Source organism: Anopheles gambiae, chromosome 2 (assembly GCF_943734735.2).
Source record: "Anopheles gambiae chromosome 2, idAnoGambNW_F1_1, whole genome shotgun sequence".
NCBI classification, from domain to species: domain Eukaryota; kingdom Metazoa; phylum Arthropoda; class Insecta; order Diptera; family Culicidae; genus Anopheles; species Anopheles gambiae.
In genome coordinates, this window is record NC_064601.1 from 83,209,114 (window position 1) to 83,230,555 (window position 21,442).

General features: G+C 42.0%; 1 protein-coding gene across 2 annotated transcripts; it reads right to left on the reverse strand.

The window, feature by feature from the left end:
* Positions 1–2,608: 2,608 nt before the first annotated feature.
* LOC1276048 (myotubularin-related protein 8) lies at positions 2,609–21,411 on the reverse strand. Of its 2 annotated transcripts, none has more exons than XM_001688591.2 (9): positions 20,915–21,411; positions 7,546–7,662; positions 6,203–6,784; positions 5,990–6,122; positions 5,558–5,654; positions 5,037–5,172; positions 4,248–4,964; positions 4,047–4,178; positions 2,609–3,972 (listed from the first exon to the last, which is right to left on the reverse strand). In XM_001688591.2, exons 1-9 carry the CDS (start codon positions 20,936–20,938, stop codon positions 3,835–3,837), a joined length of 2,076 nt encoding a protein of 691 aa, XP_001688643.1. In that variant the 5' UTR covers positions 20,939–21,411; the 3' UTR covers positions 2,609–3,834. The 2 variants fall into 2 exon arrangements, with proteins under 2 accessions (XP_001688643.1, XP_315353.3); XM_315353.4 differs by lacking the exon at positions 20,915–21,411 and adding an exon at positions 15,992–20,909.
* Between the last annotated feature and the right edge of the window lie 31 nt (positions 21,412–21,442).

Below are 21,442 nucleotides of genomic sequence, written 5' to 3' on the forward strand. Positions count from 1 at the left end.
CACCGTTGCAACGGGCGCGCAAAAGTGGTTGTGAGTGCCCAGCCATCGATGACGTCGAGCCGGCACCTCGGGATCATCGGTAAGCCAGCACACGGCACGCGAGAGACGTAAATCCTACCGCAAATAGCGATGTCAACAAACCGCCTCTGGCGAGCCACCGCCAAACCTCAACGCTAAACTACGTCGCCGCCGTATTCCGATCAGGGGGCGATGAATGGAACCAGCCGGAACTGGTTCCTTTTGATGGATGGGGTGGGGTAGTAGTGCGAAACATTTGGCACACTATAGCACGAGGTTTTGCAAATGTCGTCACGCACAACGCCAATACAGGTATGGCCGTGATTCTGTGTTTGTGCCGAGATGCTTTTGAATAGTGTCGCTGCAAAACGATGACATAGGTCAGGTTCATTAGGAGAGTATGATAATGGTCGATTTGCGCACTCTTCTATTGGTACCACGGCGTTGCAATCTTTGTTTGCACGATCAATCGAAGCGTACTGAGTAATGGTGGGATTTCCATGGAAAGGAACAACCGGCTTAAAGCGATTTAAATTGTAGCCTATACTGTACTCATTTTGCAAACAGTGCTATCTGCGTGGCTTTAGTGAGTGAAATTGTGCATTTATTCATAACTAAACTATTCACACCGTTCAGTTTGATTTAGTACCAAGTGTTCCGTGTGTGATTCGTTTCCTGTTATACTGACACACTTCTGGCGTGCGAAGTGCCATCCAAATCGTATTACCCACGGTTACGAAACTCCTAACACGTTTGCCAAATACCGGAAATCTTGTCACGTGAGTGAGCAATTATCAGCACAGCACATGCTGTTTGGATAGTTCCCAATAAAACGGGCCACTTCTTTACGCATGTACAAACGGCGGTACTCACTCATAGTGAGTGAGTGCGGGGCTGCAAGCAAACATCTGCCCGAATCTATTGAACGCCGGATTGATTGATTTGATCGGTGTGCTAAAAGCAAACACCACGCTTATTCTGGAAACGCACGATCCGGCATTTAGCAGCGATGTTCAAACAGCCGATTTACACACCTTGCCCGAAACCCAACCTTTCCCACATTCCATTCACACACCGCCAACATTCACCGGGACATTCCGGGCAAATGTTGGCTCGGACAAGAATGATGGGCGATTGTGGTTGAAAAAATGGTAGACAAATTTATTTTGATTCACATGCGCGAAGGAATTTTGGCACTTTCTAACGTGTAAAGCAAACAAAAGCTTGGAGAATGATGCCACCCGTGGTTAAAAATAGTTTAACTTGATTCGATAAACAAACCCATTGCTAATGAAATCCCACATTTTTGGCGCATAGCTGGTAATTTTGGAGGTAGACGTCCGAAAGTAAGTCAATGAAGAAGGGTTCGTCGCTTACGGCGTAGTTAAAACTGGCTTGCTTGCATTTCTCTAATTAACGTCAAAACTCTCATTTAAACTTGTTTTTTTATTTGTCGTAAAGCCAGTCTTAACACTAGTTAATCCTATTAAAAAGTTCTACCTTAATTAGAATCTATTGTCATAATAATTTCCTTTCCGAGTTTATCACGTGCGGTAAAGCATTCACATATTACGCCCAACGCACCACATGGTGTACGGTGAACAAACAGTCAAACAACTCCCATTAGAACGGTGCTTTGAATGTGTTGAGCAGCGAACGAACAAACAAACAAAAAAAAGCTCCATAAAACAGCTTACAAGTAGCAGCGCGAAAGAACCGCTCCACACCAGGTACGATGATGATTAATTCGCAACCACGTACTAACTGGTTGGCCACGAGCGTTGTTCTCCGTCCATCTGTACTATTGGTCCGCTCGGCCCGATGCCTACGGCTGCTATTGCACACGGACCCGATTTCGTTTCTGCTTCTGCTTGGAGCGAAACACGGGAATAAAAATTTTGCGCCCGAGTGCAACGGTGTCCGTTGGTGCCACTGCTACAGCACTGCCTTTCCCGCTAGTGGCGGCCGTTTGAGCGGGTGCATTCACTGCCAGCAAGGACGATGGTGGTGGTGGTACTGTACTGCCTTGAGCGAGGCAAAGCAAGCCAGCAAGGGCTGTGAGAATTAGTACGTACACCGTCTGAAATATGTAAACATCAATTGAATTCTATTGCTCTATTACTTTTTTAGATAAATTCAACTCACCGTATTCATTTTAAGAAATTAGGAAGATTATACACGAAATCGATGGTATTAAAGTGTGCCAGAGATGTAGGGGAACTCGCTCGAGTGTACTAATTTTGATCGAAATGCGAACAGTGCGCTCGGTTTTTATCTGAGATTCCCAACGAACCCCTCCATGCGGGCCAAATATTTGACACCATTACCGAGTTCACAATGTATTGTGATTTAATACCTTACATAAGGCAGCATTTTTTACGGCTGCGATAATAATGTTATGTGGGTCATCGAGAGGGAACGCAATCGGTAGCTGAATAAAGTTTGCGAAGTTATTTAAATCAAAAGAATTGTTTCAAAAAGCAAATTAATTATGTGAAATAAAATAAAATGGCAAAATAATAACTGAAACCAGGTCCATTTAATTAAACGTTCAAGTCATCATATTCATCGTGCAAAGATTTACCCAAAATTGTCTTTGATTTAATTTATATTCACTATTAAATATTGTATAGTTTATTTTGAGAGCAACAGGTTTTTTTTCTTTGTTTTGTATCAGTTTCTTTTTCTCAGGTTACACGTACAGTTTACAGCAATAGATAGGCGTCATGGCCTGCAGATAGTCTGCAAAGTCGTTTCGTTGCTGGGTGTTTGCCAAAAACAGAAGAAGAAGCAATTTATGAGACAAGCATTATGCTAGGCTTCTATTATTAGCCCATTTCTTTATAGTTTACCGCGATGCATGCAACAATACTGTCAATACGGGATGCCATTTTCTGTACATCCACGAAACGGAAGCTAAGAAAAGCTTTATAACGGTTCACCATTTTCATAACACATTTTGTTTTGTTTTTGCGCAACGAAAACTAAAACACGTGTCCAGCAGGAGCGATGGGCAAATGGTTCGATACTTCATTCTCTTGCAATGTTGCACTGTTCAGACTACACCGTGTGCGTATAGGTAGCTAACAATCTGGGATCTTCCGCACTGCCCCCATTACAGCCTTCGATAAAGCTCTCTTTCAGCACCTTAAATACCGAAGAGGTGTCATCCAAGCCAAGCAAAAGCTCGCATACGTTTGAGTAAGATAAATATCAATGTTCAACTCGGCAAATGGTTCCTAACGAAATAATTGTACACAGTATGCTTATAAATATTGTAGTTCTAACATTGTTTTGTCACATCATCTGTTACCGGTGAGCGTATATATGCACTTTCCTATTTTTGTTTGTTTTGTTTTATGTTTCACTTTACTGCACTGCATTACCCTTAAAACTAATAGTAGATTAACAACTAAGATTGACAGCCATTTTGCAAGGATTTCCCAGTCCTCAGTTCCAGTTCGTACCTTGCCCTGGCCTGCAAGTGTCTACGCGTCTTCGCGTTGCTGTGCTTTGGTCTCTCTTGCAACTGAACGTTTGCACTATTTACTTTTTCCCTTGCATGTTTTTTTCTCTTTTTTTCTTTTTTCCAGAATCAGAAATATACCCCTACTGTTCGGGTTTTCCCGTGCCCTGGTAGCCTCTCGCAATCATTAGATAGTTTTTGTTTTTGTTTTATAGCTTTGTACATCACGAAGACAGCGCCGATAGTATTGAAAGGAAGTATGGTATAGATATTTTACTTACAAACTATGCCGATTCAATCGAGGAATGTGTTTGTTTTAGTGAATGCACGGTAACGGCACGTCAATCCTTTTATGGGCTTACTTGCTGAACGACACGAAAACACTGTCTACAGACGGGCACCGGATTGCCACTGTCGTGCCCCGGAAGGGCCAACGTTTTATCGATGCATCGGCTGCAGAACACTTCGCCACACTTCCAACAGTGATTCTGCGTGCAGGTAGAAAACAATTCAAACATTAACTTATGATAAACATTACAACGTACTATTAAAGACAACAAACCTTTTTAGTTATTTGATCGAATGGTATGGAGCAGGTCGGACAGTTTACCACTGACCGTAGCGACTTCCATTCAACGGCAACCGAATTAATATCATCGTTCACCTTCTCCACCTCATTGTTATACTCTGAAATCTGTAAAATTATTGAATTTAATTACAGTTATGAAAACTACATCCACATTTCGCAGTCAGTGAAACGTACCGATAGATTGGAGAACGAAAAATCGCTCGTCTTCAACGGATGATCGTCATCGGCCGCCGACAGCTCGCTCAGCTTCCGATCGTAATTGTACCGATTATCGTTCACCTCGATCGGGCCGCGGGTGTCCGCGTTGTAGCGCGACTGCAGGGCCGCACTGCCACCCTGCAACCGTTTGGCCGACTTTGACAGCATGTTCTTGAAGCTGTTGATGCGCTTGGTCAGATGCTGCACGTGATCCTCCAGCGAGGTGCAGTGGTCCTTGCTTGCGATCAGCAAATCCTCCAGCGGTTCCCTCGGGTGAATGCCGCTCTCGAAACGGCTATACATGCCGCGCCAGAACTTGATGTTCTGCGGTGCCAGGTTCGGCTTTATCGTTTCATCCATCTCCGGCCGGTACAGCGGGTTAATGTACTCGTTCAGATGGTTCGACATGTAGCCCCACAGGGAGAAGGTTTTCTCCGCCAGCCGCAGATCCAGCCGGTCCTTCTCGCAGTTGCCCACGAACGTGCCGTACTGGCAGGACATGACGTGATCGTGCAGGATCAGCAGAAAGCGCTCATTGAACTCGAACGCGTCGTTGCGCTGCTGCATCAGCTGCCAGGTGCACTCGAGCAGCTGAGTAAACACGGGCGAGACCTCCTTCGGGTCGTTCTGAATGTGGCCACAGCGATCGCTGAACTTGTGGCCGAACGCAAGCCAATCCTTTTCGATCAGAGCCTGGAAGGAAGGAGGAAGGAAGAAGTGTTTACGTTTCAACAGGAAACATTGCGGCCTAGAATGGTTATCTACCTGAAATCCTTTGATAGTTCTGTAGTATGGATCCAGCATCAGTGCAGCAAGCGAGCATACTTGAGCCGTACGGTCCCAACCATCCGAGCAGTGCACAACAACGGAAATTCCTTTATCGACTGCGTTGGCAATGAAGCTAAGAAACGAGAAAAAAACGAAAACAAAACAATTTACATCAGATAAAATGTAAATATTCTAATTTTACAAACTAAGCCATTCTTCCCGAGTAAACTGCAGCACATCACCGTGAGTGTGCCAAAACATAAACATTCTTCCGCGAGACCCAACGCTAATCGTCAATTAATTACTGATGACTTTCACTGTCAGCGGCTTAATGGCACATTGCCAGTTAATGGCCAACAGCAGCGATACGAACCGTCGCTTGAGACACTCTATTTGCTCTCCTCCTCACGTTCGCGTGTGATAATCGTGTGAACCTGAAATTCTACCCCATGCTTCTACCACCAACTTGCCCCTTAATTACACACACACATACTAGCGCCGTTAATTCCCACACTTACCAGGATGTATCCAGTATCGATCGAATGTGTTTTAGCCAGCCCGAAGATTCCAGCGCACTTAAGAATCCACTCATCGTGGGCGACTTTTGTTCGCAGCCTAGCAAGAAACCGAACCGAAAAGAGACGAAAAGCATTAGTTGAGAGTGCACAGTAGAATGCGGCGCCTGTCGGAACGGTAAGCTTCATGGTACGTCAACTCGCTAGCCAATAAATCACGCCCGGTTTGGATTAAACGCTTCACTTAACGGACGGCCAAAGCGGGTGCCGTCGTCGTCGTCGTCATTGTCTACCGACGGCATTCGAAAAGTGAATCATCTTGATTGTCAACTTAGTAGCGACTTACTCCCCACCCTCATGCGTGGGAAGATCTAGATACGCCTAGACGCGTTTGATTGAAAAAAGATGGTGATAACAAAAAGAAAAAATACTCACACTCAATCACCTTCTGCAAGCTGGCACGCATCGTGTGAATGTTTTCGATGCCGAGAAACTGGAACTTGATATTTTCATAGTTCGCCTCGTTCTCGTAGCCCTTGCCAGCGGCCCGGTTTGCCATGGCGTTAATCTAGACGGAGAACCAAACAAAACAAGCATGATGAGTGGACTTGGGGCAAACAACAGCAAAAAAAGCTACTACCAACTTACCCTTGGCCGCGTGTCAACGACGTACATAAAGTTGCAGTTGGGGTTCGTCTTGCGCACCGTTTCCAGCATCTGCTCATCCTCCAGACAGCGCGCACTGAAGCCGGACAGTGGCTGGCTGCAGCGGCAGATGGACGCCTTGTTGGAGTGCAAATAGGTGAGCGCAGGTAGCCGGCCCTTTGACCGGAACCGCGAGCTGCCGAGCAGGATTTGCGTGTTGGCTTCGGCCGGCACGTAGAGCTGCTGCGGGTACGTGTCGCACAGCTCGTAGTTTTGATTGAGCGCACAGACACTCCACTGGTCGTTCGGGACGCGCATCCGCTTGAACTCGTGCTCCAGTTTGAAGTAGTCCCAGCCGGCCGCCTTCGGCAGCTCCTTCGCCGCGGTCGTGTACTGGAAGCAGTACAGATTTTTGATGTTCACCGGCTGGTACAGCTTGGTGAGCGTGGTGTACACGTCGTGACATTCGCGCTCCTTCGGTATGACGAACGTGATGGAGAGGAACGTCTTGCAGCGTATCAGCAGCGGCGAGCCGGTGGTGCTCAGGGGCAACTTTTCCACGTTCGCGATGTGCATGTAAAGGACCTGGTGCCGGGTTGGAAAGGGAAATTACAAAACTGCTACAAACAGCACACAGAAAACACACGCCCAGTTGTACCGAGAGTGCGGGTAGGATTTGCTGTGAATGGAGATTTGCTTGAGGGTCCTTTCAAATTTGTTTAATTAGAAAGGCACACGATAAGGCGCGGCGGAGGAAGGTTGCAAAACTTCAACAATCATACTTTCTAACAAGCACGCATTTGAAATCTGTTGATCATTAACGTGCCCCGGTAGGTACGTGCTTGGAAAAGTTATTCAAAACGTAGTTAGCAAAGTAACAAAAAACAGTACAAATATTCATTTTCTCTCTCTCTTTCTTTAGCATTGGAATGATTATAGCGAACAAACAAACAGTTTAGAAAATGCTTGTTCTATGTTCTATGTATGTGAAAATTCAATAAACTGGTTTGGAGTTTAAAAAAGAAACGTCATGTTATAAATAGCAGTAATACGCTGTCAAATTCAATTCAATTCAATTCAAACTATGTGTGTTTCAGCAGTAAATTCTTAGAAGCTATTAAAGGGGCAAAAGGAATGAATATTGCTCACACGCATTCCGTTTGAAAAGGCATCTGACAGCTGGATATGAACAGGAATCCAGGCTATCTTATCGGAACAGAACGAACGAATGGTATCATAGACGCCCGGTGCTATCGGCACAAGAGATATGCAAAACCATAGAGGTAGAGGAGCTTACGGCACGAGTGGTATGGTGTGAACGGTAGGCACGGGAAGGAAACACTTACCCATGTCTCTTTGTTGGCATCCGGGTCAACGAATATAAGATGCGTGGCCGTAAGGTACAGCACACCGACGGTTGGATTTTTGCTGTTGTATCTGTCAATCATACGGACATTTTCAATCTGAAATAGCAAGAAAAAATAAACGAATTTCTTAAAAAAAAATACGTCGTAGCCCCGCCAAATATGATCGCGGAGAAGGAATATTGACGTAACACCGAAAAATATGGCAAGCAGAAGAAGCGATCAGAGTAACATTCTAAAACGGCGAAATTTAATCAATAATCAAACATCGATGAACCGGAAAATAACTTATTGGCCCCATATTTACCTCATACCCAGCATGAACACGTAAACGCTGTTACAAGAACGTTGTCAAACCTCATTTGACACGCTCGATTGAAAGGTGGAAAGAATTACTAACATTTCTTAGATGTTACTGGAATGCCATCTTGGAATAAAATTAGATTGACTTCCGTCAGGAATGTGATGATCTCATGCATCTATTTTTTTTCGTCGCTCAAGGTCCTTTTATGTTTTTGCTTCTTTTTGAATACATAGTTTGCGGAATGGCACATAAAACTATTAGGTTCCTTAAACATATCTTACTTTGACATCTTAGTCGTTGATTCATAAGGTAATTGTACGTTTTTCGCACTACGGAAAAACTGATTTATTACAATTTGAAACAATGTTTATATAGTATTTTTTCATGTATTTTGCAATCATTGTTTCCGCATAAGTATTTGCTAGAAAATTAAATTTGCTTGAGAATTAAATCATAATTCGAACCTTCTATTTGACAATTTCAATTTCAAAAACCAACCTTCCAGTAATGCCGTTAACTACAGTGAAGCGCCGTTTATCCGTGTACCTTTTAACTGGCTGTACGTATATATAAACCGGCGTGCTGTTAAGAAATGACAGTTCAATACCAAAATGGCATTATATGTCAAGAAGGAGATTTGGGAAAAAAACAGTATCAGACCTTGGGCTTGGCTTTCGGTGACTTATTGATTATCAACAGCAGGTTGTTAGTCAGTCCTACGTTATCCTACAGTCCTCTTTGGACCGCACCCACGACTCTGATCCGACTCCGGCTATTGTTAGTCCGATTCCGACTCGTTCTAAATCCGCTCCATTAGTTCTGCGCGAAGTCGGAGCCGTCCGGAGTCGCTCGGAGTCATCCGGATTCGTCCGGAGTCGTCCGGAGTCGTCCGGAGTCGTCCGGAGTCGTCCGGAGTCGTCCGGAGTCGTCCGGAGTCGTCCGGAGTCGTCTGGAGTCGTCCGGAGTCGTCCGGAGTCGTCCGGAGTCGTCCGGAGTCGTCCGGAATCGTACGGCGTCGTTCGGAGTCGGAGTCATTCAGAGTCGTCTTGAGTCGATCAGAGTCAACCGGAAACGGAGTTGGTCGAAGTCCACAGGAGCCGTTGGGTGCATTGTGCTTGTGACGAGGCATTTCATTTCGTTGTGTTGTTTTTTTTCACTTTACGCGTGCACTTCGTATGCAGACCTTTGTTGTGAAGGCAGACTCTGGCCGACTCCGGACGACTCCGACTCTATCCGATTTCGGACGACTTCGAACGATTCCGAACGACTCCGGATAATGCTGGACAGACCTGGTCGGATCGCAGTCGACTCCGGATTTTTGTCAACTTTACCCATCACTATTGTAGACTGTACCACGTGACCGGCCTATTAGACCACATTATAAAAAAAAACTAAAACTTATGACAAATTTTACATGTTTTCTTTTTCATAAAAATAATTAAATTATCCTTACGATCTCTATAATTATGATATTGAGTAGCCGTGCGAGATCGATTCCCGATCATACCAGATCATTGAACCGTCAGATCAACCTAGCTATCTTTTAAATTTTTTGATTTTAAAATGTAATACAAACGCCAATATCATTATTCTAGGTTTATCGAGTTATCCCTTAAACATGAATGTTTTAGTACATTCATCATATTCTGTACATAATAAATTATTGCTTTACATTGTTTAAAATCTATATTCATTTTGATTATACATCTAAATGCTTTCTAATGTTTTAAATGTCGTATGTTTGACATGCCTGGATTACATGTGAATTTGTAGCGTTTAAAGTTCAATACCGTCGAAGTATGTACCATAGCTCAATACAGAATATTTTCTTCTTCTTTTCCGAAATTTGTATTACGCATTATAATGCACGTACCAGTGAATTTGATGAAAACAAGTGATAAAAAAAACAGAAAGTTCAATAACAAATAAGAACAACAATTTTACAGTATTTTTCATATCCTTTGTTATTCCTACAACCAATCAAAATTGTTTGATGTTAATAAACATGTGTCAAGCCCTCACAATCAATCTTTCAGTGCACATGGCACATAAATCCAAAATTCAGTACCCCAACCACAAACACTCGAAGAGGTAAGGCACAACCGAGCTGCACCATTTCCCATCTGCAATACAGAAACTTGTACGGTAGCAAATGCCACTTGTGTTTATTTTCACACTACGTGTTTTTCACTCCCCTCCCACACTCAAAAGGAAACACATTCCAAGATCGTTACTGTTATGGCAATTGCACGTAAACACGTACCGGGCTGGCGATGCCTTCCAATTGTGCGAATGTCAATGGCGAACCTTCCTGCGAACGTTATACAGCAACCCGTCTCTCTAATGGGTTTGCGTTCCAAATGTTACGCAAAGAAGTTTCGTTCATGCTCGTAATGGAGGCGAAAGTAGAGAGTACAGAGTACCATTTGGCATGCAATTCTGAGAGAAGAGAAAAAAAGCATGCCAAGCCTTGTACACTAGTAATCACACGCACGCAGGACGAACTTATGGCGGCTACTGCAGTTGGATCTTAATTTATCAACCACGATCGACTATTAATCTTGCAAGGGTTTTTTTCTCTCTCTCGTTCCTCACCTTCTACCGACAATGGTTGATTAGTTTCGGTTTAATCGTCCTTCGCAAGGACACGCGTTAATTGAAAGCGGATACATGCTGTCCGTACCCCGGAACTGGCGCAAATCCCAGCCCAACCTAGTCAGGATAACCCAAATCGGCTTATACTTTGAAACAAACGCACAAAAAAAACGGCAAAACAACATCGTCTACAGCCCACCAGTAGCCAGGACTCGTTAAGTTTGCGGCTTTACGAGAAGGATCAACAAGCAATAATATTAACGCACCCCCGTACCTCCTCCCGCTGCATTGTCGGGCGACGTGTTTCGCTTTGGCACGGAAAGACTCCGGGCACGGAATACACATGAGGTGAATTTTTCATGACGCAAAGCCCAACCAACAACGCATAAACCGCGAAAAGTTGTTCTTTTTTTCGTTCAAGCCGGAACCGAACAAAACCGTCGACAAATACCACGGTTGGGTCAATGGTACGAGAATCCGCGTATATTGGAATGGGATGAGAATGCAACCGAATAGGAAGAAGAGCGTGATCTGGTGCCGCCAACGTTGGTCTCGCGGGTTTCATCTTGGCAGATATTAGGTTTAGCAAAAAATAAAAACTTTGTTATCGCGTCTGTCGAATGCGAAATTTTCATCCTTTGCTGCGGGGTATGCGGTGTACGAAAATTAACACTGATTAAAACCGTACCAAAACCCCTTTACAGAACACAAATATTGCAAAATTCATAACTCATTCGCCACAAAATAAAGTACATTCTTGCCGCAAAAATCCACACCCCGTCGAAAAGGACCAGTCCATTTTCAACAGTTTCGAGCAAATATGGTGAATCACCCATGAAAACAAAGCAAACAACCTCCGAACAAAAGATCCCCAGGAATGTAAATAAAACCGCTCAACGTTAAAAAAGTTAAAAATAATGCGAACACAGATGCGCTGGGTTCATATTGTTCATTTCAACACGCCCAGATTAACCCGCTTCCCTTTAATGCACACACACTCAAGCTAAACGGGTCGGTGTTTCGGAAAGGAAATGGGCGCTTTTTATTCACCGAAAAGCCCTCCGCCAAATACAATGGGAGATGGCGGGTGGTGGCATTTTGTGGTAGACACAGCTCGCATTTCATCCACCATAATCCTTACGAGTGTAGACAGCGCAAGCAATGGCGCTTAGAAGAGAGTCTGTACCTTCGCTTAGTTAAAAGCACCTCAAGCAGGATGGATTTTTCAACGTCGTTCATATTTACAAATCCCCAATTTGGACAGCGATTTAGGTGTAAAGGAGGATCGCACAAGAAAGGACGGCAAGAAAAGGAAACATCCAAATTACTTAGTACCGTTTTTTTGTTGTTAGGTTTAGTGTGAGAGGAAAATATTGTATTTCATTTGACCGACGGGACGATTCCTTCGATTACATAATTACTTTGATAATAAAAGCGATACCGGCCGGGTTGAAATGAGAGAAAAGGGAGCATAAAAATACTATCCACCAAAAAGTTTCAGGCTTGGGACTCTTATGATGAGTTTTTCCTTTTTTTTGTAACGCAACAATGTTTGACCATCTTCTTGTGAATAACCATTTTGACCGTCCAAATCCCACCAGCTGGTTTATTGACGCAGACGGTCAGAAAGCAACAAATGAATATTTTGCTTGCTCGTTCCCATCCCAGACCGACCCCCCAGAGGCACGTAAATCCAGTGGTATGGAGAGCATTTTACAGACGATTCGAATAAATAGCATCGTATTTCACAAATTTGTACCCTCTATTCCAAAGGGAATGGGCTTTTTTCCGGTGAGTGAGGAATAAAAGAAAATAATTTCGCTTTAAAGAATGTTTGTGTTGGTGCAGTTATTCAGCGATAAGAAAGTTGGAATTGCAGGTTTAAGTTTTATTTTCATTTTTATCAGCATTACAAACGGGGTGCGGTTGAAGTAGAACGCGGTCAAATTAATTTCATTTTTATCAAGACTCAGTTACCCTACGTTTAGCAATAAGTGTTGGAACGGAAATAAAAAGTGATAAGTTTTAGGCCCTTATGCATTATATTGTTGTGTCAATTATTAGACCACAATCAAGTCAAATGATGAGTTATTAGAGGCTCAGTACCAACTCACTTACTGTGGCTATATCACCCTGCCAAAATTAATCACTGGGAATGTTTCAAACAAACTGTAAGAAATTAAATGTTCGTTTAACAAAAAGTACATTTTGGTATAACTCAAGCAGTTTTTGGATCTCTTATCATTTCTTTGCATACATGCATAGAGATAATATAGAAGAAAACATCGACAAGGACCCGTTTTGTATTTCAAGCCAAGAAGCTGAAATTTTAGCCTGTCGGTGGAACAATGTTTATCATCCGGGTTGTAACCATTTGACACTTACGATCCACTATATTCGATTTCACCATTTGTGTACAAACAAAGATTCATTTTGAAATTGTTTTATTTTACTTTTTCTGTTTGAAATGGGTAAAACAAAATATACAATCTAAAATTTCGATCCAAACAGTGCTTAAATTTTCTTGATAAAATATTTATGCTTCAATCAAACAACTCAGTAAATTTTTACATATTTTTCAGGCTCTTATAATCTAGGCTGAAAATCTGAGGTGTTAGTTTGTCAGTATTGACAAGATTTCAGCCGCCAACTGTCAAACTTCGTATAAAATAGTTGGCTAGTATCGTAAAAACCCCCAAAGGTTTTATGATCATTGATAGTCTGACAATTTATAGAGAAGTCTGTTAATTTCGAAGAACATTTCTTATAATTTCAGATGTCCGAAATTGACTGTACATGCATGAAAAAGGAAGGAAAAGTGTTGTTTACTGCTTTCTAGTTGCTTACTGAGTAACTTCTGCTCACATAAACCGGATAATTGCTTTAGTGAGTCTATTGAACCAACATAAATAGCAATCAATCTATGGATGTTTAATCTATTTAACATTGGAACACATAATGTCATGGTGTAATCGCCTTGGCCTTAAGTACCTTTTAAGTACTTAACAAGTTCTCGCTATGTTTATAAGTAGATTTATGTTAAACATGATCTAATGTACAAATTTGTTAAGTGTATATAGTTCTGTTACAAAAAGTGTCAAACGGAAGACATTTCAAGGTCGGAATGTTTAATGCGCGGGGTTACATGTTATTTTTTTTATGTTCATTACCCCCTTTTCTAAAGAAGTATAACAATTTTCAATACTTTAATACCTTCAAATAATTTTGTGTTTATGCTCATATTTACTGTATTTTATTGTACTTGGGTATTTTATCAGTTCTGCGCATATTTTTTCATTCATATAAGAACTTTTCCAATAACCTTAAGGAAAATAATGCATTCCACCTGCTTCAGAGCACATCTCGGACGAACTAGAAAGTTTCATACCACTTGGAACAAGTTTGTGTACACCTGGACAGTAATGGGTTAATAATTTTGTCGCCAACCAGCAAACACCAGTTTTTGCCAGTTTGTTTTTCTTCTCGATACTCAAGGGGTTGCAGTACAACAAGCAGAAAGGACAGCGATGGTGATCTAGTCAGGTGTATTAAAAGTTTACCTGTGCAGAAAACAACGAGCCGTATTTACTCTAGTGACCGCCTTACTGTGGTAGGTGAGTTTGTTTCTAAACATAACAAAGATTCAAAAACATCAACAACACTTAACTGTTGTCATGAACAAACGCATTAGACACGCGTACGGGGATTTGAAACACAGAGGGTTTGTCTATGAACTCTTTAGATTCACGCATCCCTTCTGTTTTCTTCGTAAAGTAATGTTAACTTTCCGGTAATATAAACAGCATCATATCGAAGTTGGACTATATATTAAGACTTTGGAAATGATTTATTGATATTAAAGCGACTAGTGATTAGGAAATGTTTATGCACAAGGCTATGTTAAAGCATATTAGTTCAAAATAGGAATTGAAAAAAATTAAAGTTAAATAATATTAGTCCAAAAAAGAAGAATGATGCTCAAAAGGTAAGCAAGTTTTACATATAATTGAAAGATGCAATATTGTGATATCGCGATGCCATAAAATTACTTAATTGAATACACATGTCTGGCCGGTATTTGGTATTTCACAAAAGTATTTATAGTTTTTTTATCATTTTATATTACTAAGGTACCGAGCAGTATTTCAAAAATATTTCGAAAATATATTCAATTTAAAATAAAATCTATTTCAATAGAATCCATATTGCTCAGGTTTCAACTAAATAAATTTTGTTATTCTTTCTAATTATATCTCTTTTGTTCTTTATTTCTTTTTAATTTTAAATATTTTCTTCTTATCCACTGCTTATTTTCCTTTCACTATGGATTTCCATTCTGTTACATCCTTTTCTATTTCCCCTTAGTTTACAATTAGTTTAGTACCAATAGGGCCAACTAGGTTTTAAGCAATTATATGTTCAACCCCAGAGGCAGACATATTGAAATTAATAAATGAAATGAAATGAAATGGAATTGTAATAATCTGTATTACAATTGCAGGATGGAATTTATATAAAGAGACTCGATTCTTCATTTCCTTAATCGATTCCTTCATTACATCATATATCGTCGTTCTATCCACATCTATAAAAGCGCTATCTATCTAACCCGAAATAGAGCTCAGCGTGCAACACACGTGAACAGTAGTGTTGGGAAAAAGTATTATACAATTTCCACCGCACACTTCAAACGCAAAAAGGCGGCTACCGTCGTATTGTAACGTTGTTCGCGATGTTATTGGCCACGGTTCACGGTTTGTTTCGGAGCAATCAGGTGAGATAACGCGATTTCGTACACGTGGCGTCAGCGGCAGCTGATGATGGTAATTGAATTTACTTTAGCAAAGTAGCAAATCAGCAAAACAAAAACAAATATTTCCACCGAACGCAATAGACTGCTTTTAATTTATAGAATTGTGTATGGAGCTAAGTGGAGCACCGAGAACCAATTTTGATCTTCAAACAAATTCTTACAGCAGAAACTGTACACTATTTCTAAAACATAGAGACATAGTTGTAGCAAAAGAAAAATAGCTGCATCCAATAACACATAAACAAGGGTTTAATGGTGTGGAATTTCAAATACCTAACCCATAAACGTTGCGGTCCGGGGTACCGTTTGGTGGCCATAAAACGACCGATAAAAGGTTACGTACGATGTCCTTCACTTTGTGTTTGAAATACGGACACAGTGCTAGCAATGTTTCATGCATTCGCCAGCAATCCCATTTTGAATGTCTCCTACTATCCCATTTCCAGCCCAAACCATGCGGTATAACACACGTTGCGAGACGTCCATTTCCAGTGACACTGGAATATTCTCGCACCGACCTTAAAGGCGTCGGCAGGATTAATTCCAGTTGGTGCTGCTTTTTAAATCCAACCTTCAGTCCCGTTTTAGTCGGCTCCAACCTAAGCTGTGCCTCGTTTTGATCGAACACAGTACAGCTACTTGGTGTGATCAGTGTTGTTCAATAGCGGCGAGCACCCGTGTATTAGTCCCGATAACTTTCCCCAACCCCGATTTACCTTCTTCAGAACGTTCTGGCCGCGAAACTCCACCGCCGGCGGTGGCTGATGGGGAAAGTTTTCCTCCACCCACGTTACCACCTTGTCCGACACGAACGGAGGCACGGGCACGCTGCCCCACAGCAGCTTCGGATCCTCCTCGAACTCGGGCGTTACCAGATCAAAGTTCTGCTTGAAGGTGGAGGCCGACGGTGACAGCGGTTCGGCGTCCGTCATGGCGAGACCGTCTTCCCTCAGCCGAACTCGGCCTATCGACCGATTGGCGCTGGAGCTGATGGTGGTTATCACTTTCCCGCAGGAGGTTCGCTTTTCACTTTGTTTATTTGTTCACTTGCCAAGCCACAAAGTTTGCTTGTTAGTTTCGGTTTACCGTAACGTTGCCACCAACCACCATGACTCTCTGATTTCCTGCAGCTTCCTGTATTCCGATTAACTGTTATCTTCCCAGCGAAGCTTTTTAAGAGCTACAGTTTATCTTTTCACACTAACAGTGTCACCACGGTGGGTGTGTTGGTCTAATGTGCTGCGGTGCGCTGCCTTTTTGCGATGATAGAATTCATTATCTTACAGGAACGGTGCTCGCTAGCGCGCTCGATCCATTCAAGAAAATCGATATTTCTGTATGTAAACACTATGCCACCGCAACATTGACGCAATCCATCGATGCCACTCAGTCCTAGGACAAACGATGCAAAGTTGATGTGCGCCTGAGTCCTGGAGCGAACCGTCCAAGTGCTCTATTGCGTACTCATGAATGAACTTGCGGGTTTAACCTACACAAAGCAGCGAAATAGCACCGTGGTTGGAGAGAAATAAAGGAGCTTCTTACTGCTTATTGCATTCCTTCCACAGAAAACGTTAATCCGATGGAGGAGGATTTGTTTTCACTTAACAGCGGCACATGAAGCCACAATTGTATCACGCCCGTGTATTAGATATACGTGTCTGGTCTGATGGAACGTTTGCATTGCCTTCTTTCACTGACACTCTCACCCAGCGTGCTGTAGCGTAACATGGCCCGAAGCCATAGCGCGTAACCGCGTCAACCACACACGACGAAAAACTCGAACTGAAAGCCTTCGCAACGAGGAAAAGCCGCAGGACCTCTGAATTGTCTCTGCTGTCGTGTTGGGCAAAAAAAAAAAACGGAATCTTCCTCGCAATGCTCGGGGGCAGATTCTCTCGCGCTCACGCGCCATCAAACCTTCCAGTGTCTGTGCAATTCCATTCGACTCTCTCGCTCTCTTCTGATTCCCGAACGCATAAGGTTATGCTTGTGCTGGGTGGTGCTGCTCCTGCAGGATGTACCGAAGTCGCTTTCGCGCACAGGTTCGTCGTTCTATTCTACTCACACGTTTTGCTTTTGTGTTTACAAGCAAACGTTTAAAGGGTTTTATTGTACAAAAATATGGTTTTAGAATATAAATTTCATATTTTAAACAATAAAAAAATTAGTGTACTAGTAACTATTTTTATTCCTAAAATCTTTAAACCATACAACTATACAACTAATTTAACTTACACGTTTATATATAATTGCAAATCCTTCCTACAACCACCCAGCATTTTGCAATGCAATTGCATTTTTATCTTGATTATAGGACGGCATTACATTTCCCAGTACACTCCATACATATTTTAGACGCTGGAAGTTGTTTGAACTCTTCTCCTTGTGGTGCTTTGTATTCCTAGAAAGGGCGCATGCTTTTCCCATAGCGCTTGGAAAGCGCGCGCCAGAGACAAACGGGCCGCGAGAGCGAGAGACCACGTGCAGTCACGTGCCGAAGTCGTGCTAGTGCCACACTCCCAGGAACGTTTACTGAATATGATCCAAATCATCAGTGATTCGATTTTTCTTCGTTCGATTCTGCTGGCCCGGCCCCGATCCCGATGTGGGTCAGAGGATTTATAGCCCCACTGGACATGGTGAAATGCAATCTAGTTCTAGCCACAGTAGTCGCCCGCCCGCATCCATTTTTTATCTTTAAAAAAACGAAAAGTCGCCATATATGTACATGCAGTAGAAATGCAACTCTTTCCAATGCTACTTCCTACTGCTGCTGGTGTACAATGGGCAAGATGATGTGTGTGTGCTACAAATTTCGTTCAATTTTCAGAAGGTCAAGGTCGGACATATTTTCTCTCCGCGTATAGTACACACGCACACACACATACAAACACACCTAGCTATAGAATCTCTCGTGCAACTGCAACGCTGCACGTTTTGCCACGTAATGCGGCGCTCCGAATGCAATTGCAGTCTGACAACTAGTAGGAGTTAACTGTGGACTGGTGTTGAAAAATTGTCGACTTCTTCTATCTGCAATGTTTGCGGTACGTGGTTGTTGCCGGTGCCTGGGGGGTGGCTTATGTAATTGGATTTACTTTAATGTGCCTCAGGAACTGCGGCTTGAGGTAGTCGTGAAACATAAATATTGCTATCATTAGTGACCGATGTTAGCGAGTGTAGCATTAATCTTTTGCAATGGTGAATTAGTATGATGCACGAATGCTTGAATGACAGCTTTGATAAAGAGTCATTTGAGAATAAATAGTGTCAAAGAATATGTTACATAGTATCACAAAATATGATAAAATTGGTACAATTTAGCTCAATTACAACAATCTAATTTAAAAGCCAAAAAAATTACACATTCATAGAAATAACATTATTCACAAATGTTTAGGATCTGGTTGACTTAATAAACATGTTCACATCATACGCACAAATATTGTATAATCCCCGTATTGATGAGTAATTCAAGATAAAATAATGTTTTAGAATATGTGGAATTATTAAATTAATTTCACTCAATTCCTATCATAGAACACATCACAAACAGCTTCATGTTTTTGTTGGAAAAACAACTTGCGCGATGAATAATAAAATAAATGCTCTCATTCATTTTGCATCAGCTCTTTTTTTTGAACGACCTACAATGAAAGTCACGCTGGCCTTTATTCAGGGTTACCTAGACATGTTTACATCCAGTTTAACCGAGCTCCTGGCTACGGGAACTTAATAACTACATCAAAATGATACAAAGGCTGGAGTGTTTATCATTTTATTATCCAACAGCTAAACTACCATACATCAAGTTAAAGTTTTAATAATAAAATCAATCATATTACATACTAACATGTTTGCTCTTGTTTTCGTCAAAGCATTGCTATTGATTAAAAAAAATTCTTAAATTAGTTGAAAATATATTCACCAAATATTGTTCAATTTATGCAAATAGATATGGTGGAAATAATGTTTAATGAACAACTTTAATGAAAATCATACAAAAATACAAAAACAGTCAACGAACAGGATTCTCGCAATCTCCACCGTCTCTTTTCTCGAAAAAAGTCATTTTTTGTGAGGATTTATTAGTGGAAATTACAGGGTTTCCAGGAGTTCTCATAGCTGAGCGACACTTCATTGTCTCTTTCATACGTGAAATGAACTTAATGTAATGAGAATTGGACTCTATAGCACCATTGTTAGACAAATCTAATAAGAATTTTCAAGAAGCCTGTCCAAAAAGCGTGCCATAGTTAAATTTTCAACATATGAAGTTCACTTCCAATAGGAAAGAGTCAAGAAAGTATCCGACAACTATAAGAACACCTGGAAAACCCTGTATCATGTACCCTTAATATGTTTGAAACCATCCACCATATTAAAATATGTTTTAAACCACTAATATTCATAAGCTTTCCACTACAATTCATACATAAAATCACTTTTCCAATGAGTAATTATTATTTTTTTTTAACAATAAAAGAGTACATCATATTCAAATTCAATATAATCAAACCATCCAGAGTTTATAATGAAGCTCATAATCAGCTAATGCTATTCAGCTTAAGATTTTAATCTAAGTCGTTATCATTTCGATCAGGAAGTTGAAAACGGCTTCTACTATCATTAGTATGATTTACGTAATCTATCTTTTTCCGGTGAGAATCAAATAGATCACTTCCACTCTTATCTGTACAAGCTGATTTAGAGATTCGTTTATAAAATGCATTCTCATCTTGCCGGACAACCGTATCCGCATTCGTTACATTCGCCTACAACCTTGCACTCCACATTGCATATTTGCATTTCGACTGCAAAAGCATAAATAGCATTGATTGTATTCGATGCGTTCCGTCACGGCCATAATGTTAAACAGCGTTTTGGCTCATAATCGTCAGACAGCGTCTACAACAGCGAACGCAACCAATCACCTACAAAGAAATGCTATTTAACGAAAGGTCATGCGCATCCGACGCTTCTACGACAAGAAAGGATATTTGCAATATGGTTTATTTTCACCGTTTCAACCCCAAGCAACAGTTGTCCTATTAGCGCTCGACGAAGGAAAAACGGAACGATACCTAACGCGCTCGTCAAATAAAACGGCACTCTTATCACAATGCCATATGTTAGGCTAATCAAATGAAATGTGATTGATTAAGCAAAAGGTAAACAGCCACGAGAGTCGGGGCAGTTGTTACTGCAAATGCACCAACGGTGGAGAAAACAACTGCCCCACAAACTGGAATCCCGAGGCTCCAGTTCTACCCCCCAAGGCAGCTGGCAAGGTGTAGCTTTATCGTACAAACAGGTTTTTACCAGCTGTACAGTACGTACAAGACGACGGCGACGACCAGACCAGGCCAGATATTGTGGATGGCATCGCATTCGTGCGTTGTGTTCCGCCTCTGCTGCCAATTAGCACGTCAGCAAAAGCTGCTGGGTGGTATCGATCGATAGGCTATTTTTATTTCATCCCGCCGCATTTCGCATTTCCGCAGGATGTGCTGATAATGAGCCCGCAAAAGCCATACACATGCTACCTCCCCCGTTGCACAATGCACGGCAGCGCTGCAATATGTTATGCTAAAACAACATCAACAGTTGATAAACGAATGCTCCCCCGCACTTACCTTTGGTGTGTTGATGTGCTCCATTTTCTGTGCCCGTCGAAGCCCGTCGTAAGCGATTGGTGGCCAGGTGATAAGGTTTCGTCGGGTAGGCTGTTCCAACCACCAAATGTACCTTCGTCCGGAACTTTAGATTTGCTCGCGATTGGAGAAAGTTAGGCACAGGTTTTATCCACTTCCACTTTGCACAGACGAACAGCAGCAACAAAGCATTGGCCGCCGTCGGATAAGGAACATTCGTGTATGGCCGCGCGATGTCTGGTTGGATCACTTTTCCGCGTTTCCGTCGGTGGTATCAACGGAACGGATTATTACATCCGCACGCACACACGCGCGGTAGAGTGTCCTTAATGCAAGGAAGAAGGACTCCTGAAATCACAAGAAATGGCAACAACCAACGAAACTGCACGGCAAACTCCAACCCACACACGAAAGAAAATAGAAAAATAATAACTTTTCAATCCGGGAGGTGCAGTTTTGACGTTTGCCGAATGACGTTTAGCGCAAGGAGAAGGCTGACGCACATCCAAG